At 47.0% G+C, this 18,966-nt stretch overlaps 2 protein-coding genes across 3 annotated transcripts; both read left to right on the top strand.

Annotated features, from left to right (window-relative positions):
• Window positions 1-200: 200 nt before the first annotated feature.
• On the top strand, window positions 201-1,442 carry LOC101765212 (peroxidase 2). Its single transcript, XM_004958425.2, has 2 exons — window positions 201-554; window positions 672-1,442. Exons 1-2 carry the CDS (start codon window positions 273-275, stop codon window positions 1,440-1,442), a joined length of 1,053 nt encoding a protein of 350 aa, XP_004958482.1. The 5' UTR covers window positions 201-272.
• A 13,535-nt stretch (window positions 1,443-14,977) lies between these two features.
• On the top strand, window positions 14,978-18,545 carry LOC101764538 (pyrrolidone-carboxylate peptidase). 2 transcript variants are annotated; one of them, XM_022824584.1, is made up of 7 exons: window positions 15,006-15,168; window positions 15,872-15,933; window positions 16,390-16,704; window positions 17,188-17,292; window positions 17,386-17,433; window positions 17,923-18,178; window positions 18,277-18,545. In XM_022824584.1, exons 3-6 carry the CDS (start codon window positions 16,438-16,440, stop codon window positions 18,160-18,162), a joined length of 660 nt encoding a protein of 219 aa, XP_022680319.1. In that variant the 5' UTR covers window positions 15,006-15,168; window positions 15,872-15,933; window positions 16,390-16,437; the 3' UTR covers window positions 18,163-18,178; window positions 18,277-18,545. The 2 variants fall into 2 exon arrangements, with proteins under 2 accessions (XP_004958480.1, XP_022680319.1); XM_004958423.2 differs by lacking the exon at window positions 15,872-15,933 and having other exon boundaries at window positions 14,978-15,168.
• The last annotated feature ends 421 nt before the right edge of the window (window positions 18,546-18,966 follow it).

Genomic DNA, 18,966 nt, shown 5'->3' with positions numbered 1-18,966 from the left:
GATCATTTTTCAATTGCGTCACAATAAGTCAACCGCTAAATCATTGCTGGTCGCTGACATTGAGCTAAAGAACTCACCAATCAAGACCGCACAAGCTACTGTTCGAACCACCGTCGTCGTCTGTATCTCATCGTATCCGACTATAAATACACGTGCAAACCGGCCAGCAGCCTTCCCACCACCAATTTCATGCTCTAGTGCACTCTCCAGCTAGCAGCTCAATCCCACTGCTCGCTAGCTGCTTCGAGCCTCCGACGGCCTGAGAGACGACGATGGCTAGGCTTGCCGCTGTGACCTTGCTTGCGCTGCTGTGCTCGGTGACATGCTGCCAAGCTTCAGGCTATGGCTACGGCTACCCTGGCTCGGGAGGGGGCTACCCCAGCCCGGCCCCAACCCCGACACCGAGTGGCACCGGCCTGGCGGTTGGCTTCTACAGTCACACGTGCCCGAACGCCGAGGCGATCGTGAGAGGCGTCGTCAAGAAGGCGGTGGAGCAGAACCCAGGCGTCGGGGCAGGGCTCATCCGAATGCTCTTCCACGACTGCTTCGTCCAGGTACGTACATGCATGCTGTGCATGTTCATCAGTGTTCTCTTCGGTACTTCACGTGCTACCATGCATTCGCTGCATGCTTAACAATTCTGCACATGGAACAACGTGTTTGTGGTTCAGGGCTGTGACGCGTCCGTGCTGCTCGACCCGACCGCGGCGAACCCGCAGCCGGAGAAGCTGTCCCCACCCAACTTCCCGAGCCTGCGCGGATTCGAGGTCATCGACGCGGCCAAGGCGGCGCTCGAGGCCGCCTGCTCGGGCACGGTCTCCTGCGCCGACATCGTCGCCTTCGCCGGCCGCGACGCCAGCGCCGTGCTCAGCGGCGGCCGGGCCGACTTCGCCATGCCCGCGGGCCGCCGCGACGGCCGCGTGTCCCGCTCCGACGAGGCGCTTCAGTTCCTTCCCCCGCCCTCCTTCAACCTCTCCGAGCTCACCGCCAGCTTCGCCGCCAAGGGGCTCGACGTCAGCGACCTCGTCGTGCTCTCCGGCGCCCACACCGTCGGCCGCTCCCACTGCTCGTCCTTCATCGTCACCGACGGCCGCCTCAACGCGTCCACGTCCGACATGAACCCGGCGCTGGCCGCGTCGCTGCGGCGCCAGTGCCCGGCCGCCCCGACCGCGGCCAACGACCCCACCGTGGTGCAGGACGTGGTGACGCCGGCCAGGCTGGACAGCCAGTACTACAAGAACGTGCTGAACCGCAACGTGCTGTTCACGTCGGACGCGGCGCTCCTCAAGTCGGGGCAGACGGCGGCGTCGGTGGTGCTGAACGCGTTTGTGCCGGGGCTGTGGGAGCAGAAGTTTGCCAGGGCCATGGTGAAGATGGCCAGCATCGAGGTCAAGACCGGCGCCAACGGCGAGATCAGGAGGAACTGCAGGATCGTCAACTAGTTCGCTCGGTGAATCAGAGTATTCCTTGCATGGCTGCTTTGGTTTCTCCATGTTGATGTTGACAATGAGTAAATCTCTTATATATGCCTCATTTTGTGCGCGCGTGCATAGCGAGTGTTACTCTGCACTCGCGGTATGCCGTTGCTGTTACCTCCCTTGTAATACCGATCATCCGCTACGTATTCTTTCTTGTGTTGCATGCGTTGGCGTGTCCACTGTACTTAAAATCTTATCGGAATTCAGACAAACTTTGGGTTTTCAAAGATATGGTTGATCCATGTAGAGCTGTCTGCATCATGCCTGGGTATTGTACATTTGTACCCAACCATTCATATCGGTTTTTCTCTAGCAACCTCGGCCCGGCGACGCCCTCACGAGCCTGCCTACGAACAACCTCTACCGTAGGGCTGGCCTTCCTCCCCCAACCTTTCTCTCTAAAGCTCCAAATCTCCGAACCATAAACCCCCTACCTTTATCCCGCCAGGAGATCGAGAATTGATCCTCACCGGAATGCAATAGAACAAAGCAAATCCCACCGGAGTTGGAAAAAAGGAGTGGAGAGGGGGGAAGAGAAAAATCCGGGTGTAAGAGAGGGAAATATTGAGAGAAGAAGAAATCGATGGTCATATAATCGATTTCCTCTCTCTTGGGGAACTGTTATTTTGATGAATAATTGTAGGTTGTTTTACACGAAAGATTCAAAGGTCACAAGGGATTTTAGAATAGCGGACGCGCTAATCGCCGTCAACGGCAATCTTTGACTCTGAACCTGAAAAATATAGGTCAAGGCCCATCAAAATGTTCCAGCCCAAACCGTCGTGTGTGTGGCTCGGCTTTCCTTGGGCCGGGCCAGACGAATCGCTCACAGTTTCAAGTTCGAGCATGCAGTTCCGTAGTGAGATGGACACGGCACACGGAGGACGCTGAGCGCAACGATGGATGCCGTGAACAAGAGGACGAGAGTGTTCACTGTTCACGGCGAGTTACAACTTGCTCATTCAATGCCGGAGGTCCCAGAGAATGACTTAGCTGACGAGGATCTGACACGACGAGCTTCATCTGAATATGAGCTCCGTCTGATGGATGGCTTCCCAGTTATCTCTTGCACTGCACAATGAACTGAAGCCTCTGCTGGTTGCAAGCTTCTTCTTTCTTTCTTCTTCTTTTCCACCGTACTGTGAAGCTAACAAGCTGTGGGGATGCATGTCACGCCGCGTCCTCAACAAGTGCAGAGAAAACCTGAAGAGCTTTTCGGAGGATCCATCCAATCTGAATGTCAGCTGACACTCGAGATCTTCAGAGTTCTGAGGAACACAGGCGCTCTGTAGTATGAAAAACGAGTCCACTGACAAAATGAAAAGGAATTATGTGTCTCTAGGAGTCAACGTGCAAACTCACTTGCTGGCGGCGCAAGACGAGTAGACAACGTGTGCGTGTGCTCGCACGTCAGGATAAAGATAAAGACACGCCAACACCACAAAGGCATCTCAAGAGAACTTGAGGCACGGCTGTCCCCGGTTTCTGCTGCGTTTTCCGACGAGGATGTGGGCTCACCGGTGGCTCACAGCTCTGCTAGCGGCCTACAACCTTCCAAGCGAAAAGCGATGATGCCATTCTCTACAATGATCACATGCCTATGCATCTCATATCCAGAAGCTGCGAACCCAATCATATCCATCCATTATAATTACATGTATTTTATATTAGACATGTTTTCTTCTTGTTTCCTCGCTTTCATCAGGTTCTGAAGATACTTTGAAAAAATCAGGTTCTGAAGACGAAACAGCTGCCTGCTGTCCCTTTTGCTGGTATGCTACTTGTCCCGTCCAGGTCACCTGCCAAAGACTCGGTGGTATTGGTGATCTAGCACTGAAAGGACACCACAGATTAATCTAATTTAATGTGGAATCCTATCCTAATGCAGTGGTTGCTTTACAATTCCACTAGGTGGATGATCCTTGGCATCACCGGTTTATTAGTTTACTGCCAACTGGTTTGTAAGATTGGAAGAGCATAAACCGCCAGTGGTTGGAAGAATTCTGATCGAATGCGGAACGGGTGAAGAAGCAACCTGGATGGTTGGCGCCAAAAGAATTTCTGTTCTCATGTACTGAATTCACATGGCTGTTTCAGTCACCACGTGGCACACACTAATTGGGGTTAGAACATTCATACACATGATGGGTCTGAATTAAAAGCAACTCGGTACATCAAGTGTGATCAAGAGACGACCTTGTTTAACGATCGGTCAGCTTAGTTAACAATAGTTTCATTTTCCGCATGTGGAGCATGAATTCAACTAGCTAGGTGGCAACGCGTGAATCTTAGCCAGTTAAACAAATGCACAAGGGGATAAGGTTGATGAGCACCAGTGGAAGAATATATGGAGGCACTTACCCTTCTTCACGACAATAGTGGCTGTTGGGTTAATGTTCTGCACTTCACCGAGCTGACACAAGCAAGGAATCTCCAGATCACTAGGCTAACCTTTCATGGAGTTTTCTTTTGTTCCACCATTTCAGGATAGAGAATCTTATTAGAGAAGTGGTTATGGTACTGCTAGGTCGTTGATTACCGCTTGCCAAGGACCAAACCTAAAAGTTCCGCAGTGATAGCTGATAGATGGCGTGAACTCATAGTACAGTACTATGCATCGGTTGTCATGATTTTTTGCCAAAAGAAAAGGTTAGAAAAGCGTGTAGTTACTCCGTATTTGATAAAGTAAATTCTACATAACAAATCTTTCCTTTGATGACTTGGTCTGGGTGGCTTGGCTCTGCCCATTTGTTTATTCATCTCCTCACAGTCACAGCTACTCAGAGAAACACAAGTTGGATCATGGATGAGTACATCATACCTGTTCGCTATCATCTGATTCCCCTGCATACTGCACAAACGTTTTAAACATTCAGAAAGATCCAGCTGAGAAGCTGCAAAGATGCTTGGACCATTACACGGCTGTTAATGATCTGTCCTTACTTGATCTCATTTCCTGGTGCTTTATCCCTAAGTTTATCGTATTTTTATGGATCTGGCACTGGCAGTTTGTTATTTCTGGTTGCTTCTTCGTGGCCAGTCGCTCTCTGTGCTTCTGGTTCAGAGAGCTGGTGGATGAAGGAACTGGCAACACAATGGATTTCCTACGGGAGCTGGAGCCGGTTTTCTATTTCTTGATGAGCGAATCCCAAACCGTATTTTCTCGATCAACCAATCAATCAATCAAATCTGCTTCACGATATGCACACGAACTACTGCAATCATTGATGACTGCCGACTGCAGCGGCTGCTGCGCTTGCGAAAGCAGAGCCGTGAGCCCGTGGCCTTACTCTTCAATCTTCATCGTCATCCCATGCAGGGGTTTGTTGTTGGATTTGGCGTTTTTTATTTTTAACCCTTTTTTAAAAATATTTTTTAAAAAAACCCATCCCGAACATTATTTGCGTTTTGGTCATGCCGCGGGCTGAGGTGCGGCAGGTAGCCTCTGCCGCGCCACATGCACTAGCGCGGCAGAGGTGCCACGCTGGCGCGGCGCGGGAAGCCACGCCAACACGACGCTGATCTGGCGTAGCGCTTGCCGCGCCAGGCGCCTGGCGCGGCAGAGCCTGACTTACAACCACGTGTCGGCTTCCTCCTCCTTTCTCCCTCCTCTCTTCCTTCCTCCAGAAACACCCCAGCGCCCCTAGCTGCCCTCGCTGTTGGCCGCCACATACATAGTTGTTTCCAGCAAGATTACAACGGATGCAAACGAAGTTCCAGCGGAACATACGAACAACAACGACGGTAGGGTGAAGAACTAATTATACATTGTAGTGGCATGTGCGGCACGGATGCTATCATAAACTAGTGCCGTTGCTAAACCTAACATGCCTTAGGTAATCGAAATAGTTGGGTAAAGAGCCATGTGTACTTCCTAGTAGAACTAACTCTCCGAGGACAGCGACGGTCCAGCTTCATATTAGCCAGCACCCCCAGAGGATGGCGGAGACGAGGGGCGATCCTTGTTGAGGTGGTACGGGCACTTGCACCATGGACCTTTGCAAATCAAGTTACCAGCGATGTTAACGGCCCAAGGATTCGCGTTAACTTTGGACTGAAGGTCCTCGACCTTATGCTCCAGGTCAAAGATCTTGCACTTCAGGTAGTGTATATACTCCTGGGTTGGCTCAGGAAGTGGTGGATCGACCCACTTGGCGTAGCGATAGTTACCTTCATCGAGATAGGTCTGAACATGATGTTAGTTAGAAGGAAAAGAAAGTTTATGAAGAGTAACGAAGGAATAACTTTACTCACCAACCCATATGGCCATCAAAAGAAACGGCGACTTCCTTCCATCACCGTAGCCGTCATATAGCTGGACGACACAAGCCACACCATGATGACACATTGGCCACGCATCCTGGCGGTCGTCATAAGGCCTAAGGCAGTTTGGAGGGGCGTAGTTAGCCCTGTCCTCCAGAGGGAACTCATCTAGGGGTGCCTCATACTCCATTGGGCTAAAAGAACCTGGCTAAGTGATGGTTGGAATAAGACCACTCCCTCCTCTTCCCCTACTCCCATGACCTCTCTCTCTTGCAGATGACATAGTTATTACCCGTGCTCAGTGGCGTCGAAGGATATGGGAGTGTTCAGTGGCATGCAAGGATTTGGGAGAGGGGGGTTCAATATAAGGAGTGCTGAGATGAAGACGCGTTGCGCGCCCATGTGCTCAGTATGTCGTCATGTTCAATCATCCTGAGAAATGGTACATATAGCCTTTGCAGGTGCAGGGACGTAAGTGTAAGTGTGCAGTCCCATCCGCCTGAGAAGGCTTCATGTTCAGGGTCCTTACAGTCTATAGTGTAGGTTTTTCAGTGAAGGTTCATGTCAATAGTCTATAGTATAGCATTTTCAGTGAGGGTTCATGTCTTGCTGCAATTGTTCAGGATCCTTAACCTTGGTTTCTTTGCATAGAGCCTTGAGGATTTGGGATCGCTGATGTGTATAGCACTAGCAGGCCAGCCGGGTCACCATCCGAGTAATGCTTGCTATTGCCATATTTGCACGGTAATTCTGGCTACATTAATGTGATCTAGCACAAGGCAGAGCGTACTGTGTTAGGGTATATGTTGCCTCATTCATACAGTCTATAGCGTAGCATGCACCGTAGAATCTATATTATATTGTCAATATACACATAGTATCTATAATAATTATCAAAGTTAAATGTTGACAGAAAGGAATATCTAAATAGGAATTAGAGAGTGCAAGTATTTAGATTTGTATTACCATCAAGAGATGGTATGACCGATGTTGACCGATGTTGATTGCATGTCATACCCTCCTGTCCTCCTTCCCTTATAATGATGTGGTATCACCGATGTGTTTTTGAAAACCACACTTCCACGAGTATATTATATTATTTATAAATTTAGGGTTGATATTTATAAGATAATATTTTCAAATATAAATTTAATTTTAGATTGAGGGCTAGACAGACTATAGGCGCGTATGCATGATTACAAATCTGCCTCATTAATTCACAGGATTCGTGTGTATATTCTCGAGGATATTTTGGGCAGCCTGCCATGGCCCTCTCTGCGACTCTGACTCATTTCTTCAGCTGCTTGAGGTGACGCACCAGCTTCGCCTGGCCCTACGCACACATCCACAACCATCCATGACCATCCATGCATCAATCACAACCACACCATCATGATTCATGAAGGAGAAGGGCATCGCATCAAATCTTTTTTGAAGTACAACACATCAAATCTTTAGCCGGGACGATCTAGTAACATTTGCACATGGTGGTAGTAGCACTTTGTAAGAACAATGTATGGAATTTTAGGAACATATGATTCGTAATACATGCTTTACCTATTGTGGAGCCTCTAGCTCTTGTTTGTATTTGCTCACTGGATTTCTACTAGCCTCTGGAATCTGAACTCGAGTGTGCTGGATTTGTACTAGCTCTACCATGGCCAGGCGCCCGAAAGGCGGCCAAATAATTGCTTCAAAAGAGCTCATCGCTACCACTACCACGCCCGCGCACTCAATGCAAATAACATAATACATGGTTCTCAAAAAATAAACATAGTTTTCACAATAAACATGGTTCTCGACAATAAATATAGTTCTCTCACAAATGAACATAGTTTTCACAACTAAAGAGACACATGTACCAACTCAATGAACACATTCATCTAGTCAGAGTCACCTTCATATAATAACTCATCATCATCATCATCATCCCCCGCAATAACAACTTCTTTCTCTTTTTTATCCATATAACCTTACTAACAGGTAAATCGGCAACAAGTGCCTTCATCGCCTCTATCTACGCCTCTTCTGTCCTTTCTTGTAACTCTTCCATTTCAATCCTCCTCTTCCTTGCCTTAACCTGCTGCAAATATTCTTCTCATGAACCCTTAGGGTATTTTGCATTCGGATCAACCATAAAACCTATGCGATCTCTCTCCTCCCCCAACTTTTGTTTCTCCAATTCCCTCTCCTCCTACAACTTTCTCCTATTTTCTCTCCTCTCATCTTTAGTTAGAGGCCGTGGATACTTGGTTATGTTCTGTCTCCAATACTTAATAATAGCTTCCTTCGTATAAAGTCCTTCAAGCTTTACTCCAGTCTCCCAAACCATGTCTTGGTATACTTTCCCCCATAGCAAGTTACTGTCAGGTATAGGCACATCATACTCCTCCTTAATCTTTTCTTTCAGATCTTGTGTTTCTCTTGACTTTCATAGTTCCGATGTACAACCTAACTTTAACAATAAATCATGACGATCAGAAAAGTCTTTCCAATCACATGTCCTTCCCTCCTACAATAAGATATTCATATTGTTACAAATTTGTAACAATGGATACACATTTCACATGTAATGGCATAAACGATCAACAAAAAATATGAATAGTTACTCACCCAGTACTCGCCATGTTCATTGCCACAGAACGAACCATATCCAAGTTCAGAAGGCACCACATCTTGTGTTGCCAATATACCACACTTGCATCTATCACTAGGAGAGGAAACACATGGCCATGGTGCCTTTCCAGTCTCGAACTCCCGCACTTGCTCCTCCGTTGGGCACATCGGCTTAGGCCCATAGATATACTCATTGAAATCACATAGCGGCCACCCATCCTGCATAAAACCGGTGATAAGATTACACGATGCATATAAAAAAACTATCACTACTTCCTACACATGATCCTAACATTTTCCTACTAAACTTACATGGGTCGTTAGCGAACATCGAAAGAATGGAGTGAACTTAGGTGGAACCCCTAGCAGCAACTCCACACTTGCACATGGGAGGATCCCTCACACGCCTACAGGCGGCCTCCTGCTTCTCCTCCTTGGTCATTCTAGGTGGGTTTGGTGGAGGAGGAACCCAACGCCTACATTGATAGTATGGTTTAAGCTGCACGTTATTGCATGGGAATAGGCGGATACTAGGATCATATTTGTCGGGTCCATCTATCCACTGAAAGAAATTACAATCCGCAGCAAGCATAGGATCAAACTTCCACTTGCACATATAGAAAAGCTCTTCCGGCAGTCTTTGGGTGCCTTAATTGTTTCACCTCGGCTGGCACGCCACAGCTACAATTCAGTACCGGAAGGGCAGGAGGTACGGGAGCATCCGCATCGGACTCTCACATGGAATGCATGTACCCCATACACTACTTGTATTCAAACCCGGTCGCCGTGATCTCACCTACACATCAAGTGACCAAAAATTAAGTAAATGATCCATCTACTTTACCATACCAACTATAGACATCAAGTGGATATATTGCACAAATAAACCTACCAATGCCATGTACAATACACAAATGGATCAATAACTAGCTAAATATAAGCATGCAACAAGTTCTACACGTAAAAATCGCGGGCAGAGAGTCTACTGCGTATGAACTAAGCATCCAATACTACGTAACAACATTCAATTTCATCAAAAATTCAAAACAACATCCGTAACCCTAGGTCACCCAAACATCCACCGATCTAGCAAATGGTACGGTAAAACAAGAAAAAAAGTGAGGGAATACCTTCCCAAGCACGCGGGGATTGATTCCCCCCAATTTTTCACCAAAAATCGTTTGATTTGGGGGGATTTTGGGGGCCAGGGGGCAGCGGCGAGTTGGAAGTTATACTTCACTGACGAAGTAGACAGGTCTCTGGACTTTGTAGACGTGGCCTGGTTTAGACCTTTCGACTACTACTGTTGTGCTGACAACATGAGTAGTAGCAGCTATGTATAGGAACAAGTCCTTGTTTGGAGATGGAGCTGTGAAGATTGATGGTTTTGATAGAAAGTCCTTGAGCTATGTCAAGATTTTGTCTGCCTCCTCTGTCCATTAAAACTTGTCTTGTCATTTGAGTAGCTTGAAGAAGGGTAATCCACGTTCTCCAAGTCTTGAGATGAATTGATTGAGGGCTAACATGCAGCCTGTAAGCTTCTGCACGTCCTTGATGCCGGCTGAAGCTTGCATATTTGTGATGGCAGAGATTTTCTCCGGGTTGGTCTCAATGCCACGGTGGCTAATGATGAATCCAAGTAGTTTTCCCGAGGGTACACCAAAAACGCATTTTGTAGGGTTGAGCTTCCACCAGAACGCTCGTAGGCTTGCAAAAGTTTTTTCTAAGTCTGCGACTAGATCATTTGGATTTCTTGTTTTGACGACTACGTCGTCTACATAAGCTTATACATTGCGGTGTAGTTGTTTCTCGAAACACATCTGGATGGCACGTTGATAGGTCGCACCTGCATTTTTTAGCCCGAAAGACATTGTTTTGTAACAAAATGCTCCAAATAGGCTGATGAAAGCTGTTTTGGCTTGATTTTCTTCTTTGAGGGCTATTTGAAGATAGCCTGAGTAGCAGTCGAGAAAACAGAGCAAAGCACACCCAGCTATGGAGTCGACTACTTGGTCGATCCTGGGTAGTTCAAAGGGGTCCTTTGGGAAATGCTTGTTGAGGTCTGTGTAGTCGACGCACATCCTCCACTCATTGTTCTTCTTGCGAACGAGTACAGGGTTGGCTAGCCAATCAGGGTGGAAAACCTCCTTGATAAACCCTGCCGCGAGTAATTTGACCAGCTCTTTTTTGATTGCATCTCTTCTGTATTGTGCAAACCTTCATAGTCGTTGTCTTTTTGGGGTAGCTTTGGGGTTGACGTTTAATGAATGCTCAATCAGCTCCTTGGGCACACTAGGCATGTCAGCTGGCTTCGAAGCAAAGATGTCGTGGTTAGCCCGAAGAAAATTGACAAGCACGTTTTCCTATTTAGGGTCTAGCCCTATTCTAGTCAGGGCTGTCTTGGATGAGTCACCAGTCTGGAGATCGACGGTTTTGAAGTCCTTCTCGCTTGCTGGTTTCACCTTAGTCGATCCCGACTTGTTTTCTAGGATCTCGAGTTTAGTGGGGCTAAGTTTCTTTGAAGATGTGAAGACTTTTTGCACGGGGTTGGGTGCTTGAGAAGTCGCTGCGATCTTGATAGCTTTCGTGTCACACTCGTACGATCATCTTAAATCTCCACATAGTGTCAACTCACCCTTAGATCCTGGCATCTTGAGTACCAGGTACACGTAGTGTGGTATGACCATAAACTTAGCCAGGGCTGGTCTTCCGAGTATGGCGTGGTAAGACGTTTCGAAGTCGACAACCTCAAACCTGATGTACTCGGTTCGGTAATGTTCCTTGGTGCCGGAAGTGACTTGTAGGACAACTTGTCCTAAAGGTATAGCAACATTTCCTAGGACAATTCCGTAAAATGGTGAGTCCATTGGAGTAAGCATGTATGTGATGTCGAACCATATTTTCCTTAGTGTCTTGGTGAAAATGACGTTGAGTCCGCTTCCGCCATCGATGAGTACTTTGGTCAGTCTTGTGCCTGCGATGACAGGGTCGAGTACTAGAGGGAATCAATTTGGTTCTGAGAAACTTATCCATTAGTCCTTTCTGTTGAAAGTTATGGGTAGTTCAGACCATTTGAGTGGTGTAGGAGCTGCTGGCTTGATAGCCATAATCTCTTTAAGTACTAGCTTATTGGACCGCTTGGACGCAATACCTGGGATTCCGCCAAAGATGATGTTGACCATCTTAGAGGCAGTTTGGAACTCGCCTTCTCCTTCGTCAGCTTCGTTGACCTTACCTTTACCCTTATCCTTCTTTTGACCAATGTCTTCGGGAGGAGGTGGTGCGGGTAATTCTTACATTACTCGGCTCATGCTATAGCAATCAATCGTCGAGTGTTTGTTGTTTGGATGCCATGGGCATTGTTTCTTGAGTAACTCGGTGAAGGAGGGCCCATCATTGCGTTTGTGTGATCCTTTCTTGCCTGAGTTGGACATAGCCACGATAGTGTTGTCAGGTTTGCGCTTGCGGTTCTGATTATCCGAGTAGTTGTTTCGAGTATCATTGTTGCAGTTTCTGTCTTGTTCATGATTGTTGTTATTGTTGTTGCGATTGCGGTTGCGATGAGAGCCGAATCTCTCATGCTCCTTATCTTCTTCATCTGCCCATTGTTGCACCATGATTTTGAGATCTTTGACAGTGGTTGGTCAACGTCTGCCAAAGTCTTGGTATGTTCGACGATCATAGAGGTCATTTTGAAAGCACTCGATGACGTCCCCTTCTGAAATGTCGACTATTATGGCCTTTTTTTCAAAGAAATGACGTAAGTAGTCGCGAAGTGTCTCGCTTTCCTTCTGTTTGACTTGGCTCAGGTCAATTTTGTTGCCTGGGCGAGACATAGAATCCGTGTAATTATTAGCGAAAGCCTTCGTCAAGTCTTCCCAGGAATCGATCGATTTTGGTTTGAGTGACTCGAGCCATGTCAACGGCACGGGTTCCATGCATATGGGGAAGTGAATGACCTTTGTATCATCATTACCCCCAGCTGCTTGAACTGCTAGTAAGGAACATCGTAGCCATTGGACTGGATCTTGCTTGCCATCATACTTGGTTATCCCCGTCGGCTTGAACTTTTTAGGTAGTTTAGTCTTCGTTACCCGTGTGGTGAAGGCGGGGAAGTGATCATAGTCATTGGCTTCGCGTTCGTGTTCGCGTTCGCGTTCGCGGTGACGGTTGTTATTGATTACCTCTCTAAGGTCGCTGAAGATTGAGGCTTCGTGATCAGCTCTTCGGTGGCGAGGGCTCTTTGCAGAATTGGTGCAGCTAGCCTCCCCTGCATCCCTGTTTCGCCTTGGGGCCTCACGTTTATCTCTATTTTGCCTTTGGTTATGTTGTCTCGGCTGGTTGACTACTTCGTTACTATTTCTTGGAGCCTCGCGATTGTCACCGTAGACTGCAACGTCTCTGCTGCCATCCTGGTGGGCCGAGTTTCAAGGGATAGATGGAATTGGTGATTCTTTGTCGAATAGTTTGTAAGCTTGTTCTGCGAGTTGTGCTATTAACTCATTGCCCCTTTCTGCGAGTTGTGCTGTTAACTCGTTACCTCTGCCATGAGGTATGAGAGTTGATATGAGATTGATCGAGGTAATTGCTGCGAGTGGTGTGTTGTGCTCTCGAGCTTGCACTGCGTCGAATGCTCTTTCAAGGTTCACAATAGGAATGTTTGTAGCTAGTAGTCGGTGATGATCTGCTCGGGCAGCATTGCGTGCCCTTCTTTGATTTCTCTGTTCGGAAGTTTCATCTTGCGGGGCGTTAGCTGTCGATTCGTCCTGTGAAACGTCGTTGAGTTATGCAACCCGTCGAGGAGTTTTTTGGTGGCTGGCACCTGCGTCGTTGTTTGGTGACGTGATGACGAAGATTTCTCTGTCCCGGTAGTAACTTCCAGAGCTTGATGTTGCAATCTCCGTAGTGCTTCCTTCTTCGCGGGTTGAAATAAGCAGAATACCCTCTTGATACGGGAGGTTGTCTATGTGAGCGACAATGCGTGACTTGTAATCTTGGGCAAGGAACGATGGCTTCATCCCAGACCAATAAATGAATTTGCCTTGCGGAGTTGAAGTAATTACCAAGCCTTGAGTTGGGCCTGATAAAGGGATCTCTTGGACGGAGTTCGAGTCTTAGTCGCAGTCCTCGACTGACTCGAGTTCGGATTGGACTTGTGAGGAGTTCTTGGTGGACCGCGGCTGCATTGCAGAGTCCGAGCGGGAATCGACTTCGAGTTGAAGTCAACTTGCGGGATGACTTGGACGTCAGCCTGTGCAGGCTAGTCCGAGTCGGTGTCGAATCCAAGCCGTAGTCGAACTCAATGTTGTTGACATTGAAATTTTGGATTTCCTCGATGAGATTTTCTGCTTCTTGATGAAGAAAGTTTTCGTTGAGATGCTTCTTTTCCTGGTTGTCAATGATGCAGCGTTGAAAGGATCCAATGCCGTCAGCAATGCAAAGCCAGGAGCCGAAGATGAAGGTTGCGCTCGCCTCAAAGGCGAAAGCAGACTTGATGATGATTGGTGCCATCGATCTCGCGCGGAGAAACTCGACGACTTCCCCTACCTGGCGCGCCAGCTGTTGATGTTTTAGACCGGCAACCCTCCTAGGGAGTATCCTAGGTGGTCTTTTGTGCGGTGGGTGTCGTCGAGAATCAAGGAGTCGATGGTGACACAAGGAATACAATTTAGACAGGTTCGGGCCGCTAGATCACGTAATATCCTAGATCCTGTGTGTAGATTGTATTGATCTTGTTCTTCGTTGTTTGGAGGGGGTCCCTGCCCGCCCTTATATAGTCGGGGGAGCAGGGTTATAGGGTGGATTGTGTATAAGTCCTAGTCGAGTACGTTTACAGAGTCCTACTCTAACTCGGTAGAGTAGTTTCCTTTTGACCCGACTAATTTTCGGGGAGTCCATGAAGCCTACGCGCCCTGCGGAGTAATCTTTATGTCCGAGTAGGTTTCGGGTACGTTCCCTTGAGTGGGTCCGTACAAGTCCTCCGGTGGGCCCAGAGGTGCCTAGCCGACAAAGGTGGAGCTCGGGTGTGGCTGGAGGAGGAGGAGAGGAGGAGGAAGGCTAGCGCGCGCATGTAGTGTTGGCGCTGGCGCGCCAGGTGGGCTGGCGCGTCAAGGGCTATGCCAGGTCAGTGCGCTAGCGTGGCAGCTCTGCCGCGCCAGTGCATGTGGCGCGGCAGAGGTCACCTGCCGCGCCATGGGTCGCGGTGCGACCAGGAGGGTCACGAGCTGCAAATAAAGTTGGGAGGGTTTTTTTAAAAGAATATTTAAAAAAAAGGTAAAAAAAAAATCTTGGATTTGTCTGGAAATGTAAAATCCTCGCGGAATTTCTGCTGCGTGGAACATGCATGGAGGAGCCGGTTTGCAACTGGTGATCGATACGAAAACAGCCAACGAACTCCGGCCATGTTGCAGATCGCATCTTCATCCTGCGTGTCTTGTCATCCTGATTGATCCTGACGGCATCCAACAAACAGCCCACTGCACCGTGTCTACGGAGTCCTAGCTAGCTAGCACTACACCCCTACCTGAGAGCGGGCCCACCCAGCCGGCGGGACCAGTCACTGCATCGCGGGCCCCACCACCACCTCTTAATTGCTTCTGCGGCTCTAGTGTTCTAGAGCACTGCTCGCCTGACTCCCTGTGCGATGCGCTTTAAAGGGAGCGGACGGGCTCGACTCGGCCGTCTCCTCCCCCCACATCCACCTCTATCCACCTCCATCTCCTGCAGCAGCGAGAAACGCACGAGGGGTACGGCTGCTGAGATCGCCTCGAGGCTCGAGTTCTTGCGTCCCGCGGTGCCTCCCTTCCCAAAGGTGAGAATTCTGTGTGCTCGGTTGGCCGTTTGGTGCGCGGGGAAGGCTGCGGTGGGTGCGGTTGGTTCGTGGCGAAACTCCGGGGCTCCCTTTCCTGGCTTCTCAGTCAGGCGGGGATATTTCCTGCTTTGCCTGCGAAATCAAGGCCCGTCTTGGTCGTGGGGTTTTAGGGGAATTTTGAGGTGATCAGGCCCAAAGGTGGCGGCTTTAGTTGGATTAGTGTCTCGGACTCATGGGTTCTAGCGAATTCCTTGTTAATTTGGTTGCAATCAGTGCCAGCGTTCATTCCTGGTGTTTGATTGGCATGGAATAATGGAGAATTGGGATTTGGTACTTTGTGTGGTTCTGGTTCCCCAGGCTGCTGGCTCTGGCTGATTGTGACGTTTATGCCACACAGAGTTGACTAGTAGGCGCGAAAATGATTGAAGGGAATTTGTTTTGTTTTATTTCCTGAGTTTTCTGTAGAGGTGTACATCGATTTCAGTTTACATGTGGTGCAGTGATTTTATTGGTCTTGTGAAGCTTCCATTCTGTGAAAACATAGCACGATAGCGGATTGGGTGAACTTTAATTTCGATTGTACTGTAGCCGGCTTGGATTGAAAGTTGGATGCTTTGAACTTTGAAGACGGCGTGCTAGTTTCATTCATATTGGTAGGAACTTCACTAGTTACAACTTAGAAAGTACTTGTTCTTGTGGTCAGGCTTGCTTTGGTAGGGGTAGGCATCGGATCCGTGCACTTGCTTCTTCAGTTCTGGTGCTGTGGTGAGTAGTGTGCTTTTTCATTGGAATTAGGTTCTTGTCCAACTTATTGTAATACATTTTTCTTCAAAATTTGAATAAGGTTATCATCACTCAATCAAGAATTAGGTTCTTGTCATACTTATTTTTGCTTGATGTGCTTTATGTGACGCTATTGTTGTGTGGTTCGCTTCTCAATAAAATACTGAACAATGATTGCCTTCTCATATCAATCAATATTTACTGTTACTGCAGTTTAATGTAGTTACCGACATTTTAGCTTCCTTTCATGCTGTATGCGAGTAGTGTTCTTGAGTGGGAACCACCTGCAGTAGTCTCCATGTCTTAAGATTTGATAAATTCATATTGATGGTATAGCGACATTATTAATATTTTTGGAACTTGATTGCCACATTGCTTTATGTCTGGTAATATGTGTGCATTGCTAATGTTTATCTGTTTATTGTCTTTGTTTTTCAGGATTTTGGAAAAGAGTTCTTTGGTATTAGGTGTTTCTCGAAAGGGTAAATGGGATCAGAAGGACCTTCAGTTGTGACTGTCCATGTTACTGGATTTAAGAAGTTTCACGGGGTTGCTGAGAACCCAACTGAGAAAATTGTGACCAATCTTAAATCTTTTATGGAAAAGAGAGGGTTACCGAAAAACCTTGTGCTCGGAAGCTGCACGGTTCTTGAAACAGCAGGGCAGGGGGCACTTGGCACATTGCATAAAGTTTTAGAATCTGCTATTGCAGACAGAGAGAACGGGTCATCGACGCAGGGACAAATAATCTGGGTGAGTGCTTACTGCTGATCATATTCTTGATAGTGTGTTCTGGGATTATCTTAGATGAAAAAGCTTTCCTCTAATTTTTAGCTAAAATGTCTGTGTTCTACACTTCTGCTGTTTACCATGTTTTTATGTCTCTCATCAAGGAGGTTAGCATTTAAATTATGCCAGTCCAAGTAGCAAGTTCCTTCATGCATTGTGAAATGGAACAATGAATTATGTAGTGTTTAATCAATATATAATCTACCTGATTCAGAAACAACGTCAGCCACCATTTGCATCATCTGTTCCTGGGCCTCAGAGTTGTCACTGATTCGTAATTCCTGGTTGCATTTGACTGTGTGGGCACTTAGTGCTGTAGCTCCACTTTTGGATGCAATTTATGTCTGATATAGTGACGCGATCATCCTTTTTCTGAAAATAAAACAAAAAATATCTAGCTTGTATTCAGTGCCACTGGAATTGAGTTTCTCATGGAACATTTTTCAGATCCACTTTGGGGTCAACAGCGGCGCAACAAGGTTTGCTCTTGAGAACCAAGCTGTTAATGAAGCCACCTTCCGTTGTCCAGATGAGCTAGGATGGAAACCTCAGGTTGCTTTGTTGGCCAATATTCTTATTATTCTTATCTACACTTACATATAAATCTTGCTATTGCATTTTATCAGCTTCATTGTTCCAATGCAGAGGGTTCCGATTGTGCCAGCTGATGGAAGCATCTCACGGACGAGAGAGGTAAATATTTAATACACTTGATTTATGGGTGCTTGTTGAAAGATAGATAGCTGCCATTCTTCTTTCTTTCTTTCTAATCATGTATCTGCTGTATCTAGTTCTCCGTATGGAATCCACTTACTGCGCAGATATTTTATCTTTAAAGGTTTCTAAAGTTCATAAATAAGTTACTTCTCAAATGTATTTGGTTGTACCTGCCAAAAATGTCAGTGAGATATAGAAGTCCAATAATTAATCACTTCCTGTTACTTCTATTTGAATCAAAACACTAGTCTTGGATAAATTAACAAATACTGTGATGAACAATGCACTAGGGCAATGTATTTTACCTTTTTTTACATATGAATCAAAATGTTGTTTATTGTACTAAACAACCTGCTAGAGCTATGGATTTTACGTGCACACAGCTACATGAATTTGAGTTCAGTTCTCTTTTCCATTTGAAGCATTGTTGTTCTCAACGTTAATCTTGTTTTCACTACCAATCAGACTACCCTGCCAGTAAACGAATTAACCAAGTCACTCCGGAAGATAGGCTACGACGTGGTGCCTTCTGATGACGCTGGCCGATTTGTGTGCAACTACGTGTACTACCACTCTCTTCGGTTTGCAGAGCAACACGGGATCAAATCGCTGTTTGTGCATGTGCCCCTCTTCTTGACGATCGACGAGGAGGTCCAGATGCACTTCGTCGCTTCCCTTCTCGAACTTCTTGCATGCTCGAACTAGGAACAACAGTCTGAAGGTAGGTCCGCATACTGCTTATCAGTCTTGCTGTCCAGTTTATTGCTGTCAAAGAGTAGAGTGTAATCCTGTTCTGTTTGGTTGGCTTGTTCCTTGCAGAGCAATGATTCTATCCTAAAGATGTAAAGTTGGAAGCAGACTGAAATAAGGTGGTGTGGTGATTGATGAAAATTAATCTTGCTTCAAGGGGTGTGTTTGGGAGGTGGGGGCAAAGTGCTGCATAGAGTCATATTGTATCTTCCTGTGGCCAATTGTGGCTTGTATGCATGCCATCACGTGCTGTAAAACACGCTTGAAACTGAAATATTGGGAATTTGGTTTTCAATAAAATCGAGTCGTGGGAGCGGATGCATTACACGCGACGAAAACTGTCGAAGCTGTTGAGCCTGTGCTTTGCGATCGTTGCTTTGCGCCTGTCAATTTTTGATGCTGGTGTATTGGTGAATGGCGTCGCCAATTTCTGATGCCATGTCAATGTCATCCGAGCCGCAGCTGCTCGCCAAGACCAAGAATGGATATGTGTCACGTTCAGTTCAGACATCAGAATCTTCAGATAAGCTGCAGAAGTTTTTGGATAGTCCAAAGAACTGAACTGTCCACGTTTCATTCAGTTGCCAACTTGCAACCTCTGAATTGCTGCGAGCGTTGGATCTGTGGGGCCGAAGGGGCCTCCTATCTACCTCGTGGAAGATAGGAGTTGAAACCTTCCTGCCCCCACCATGTCCCATCTCAATCTTATCTTCTTCTTGCTCACCTTTTTCCATTACCCTCTCATTTAACGATAGCCCA

This window comes from Setaria italica, chromosome II (assembly GCF_000263155.2).
Source record: "Setaria italica strain Yugu1 chromosome II, Setaria_italica_v2.0, whole genome shotgun sequence".
Taxonomy (NCBI): domain Eukaryota; kingdom Viridiplantae; phylum Streptophyta; class Magnoliopsida; order Poales; family Poaceae; genus Setaria; species Setaria italica.
The sequence above is the reverse complement of the archived record's forward strand: the minus strand, read 5'-3'. Positions and strand labels throughout refer to the sequence as shown.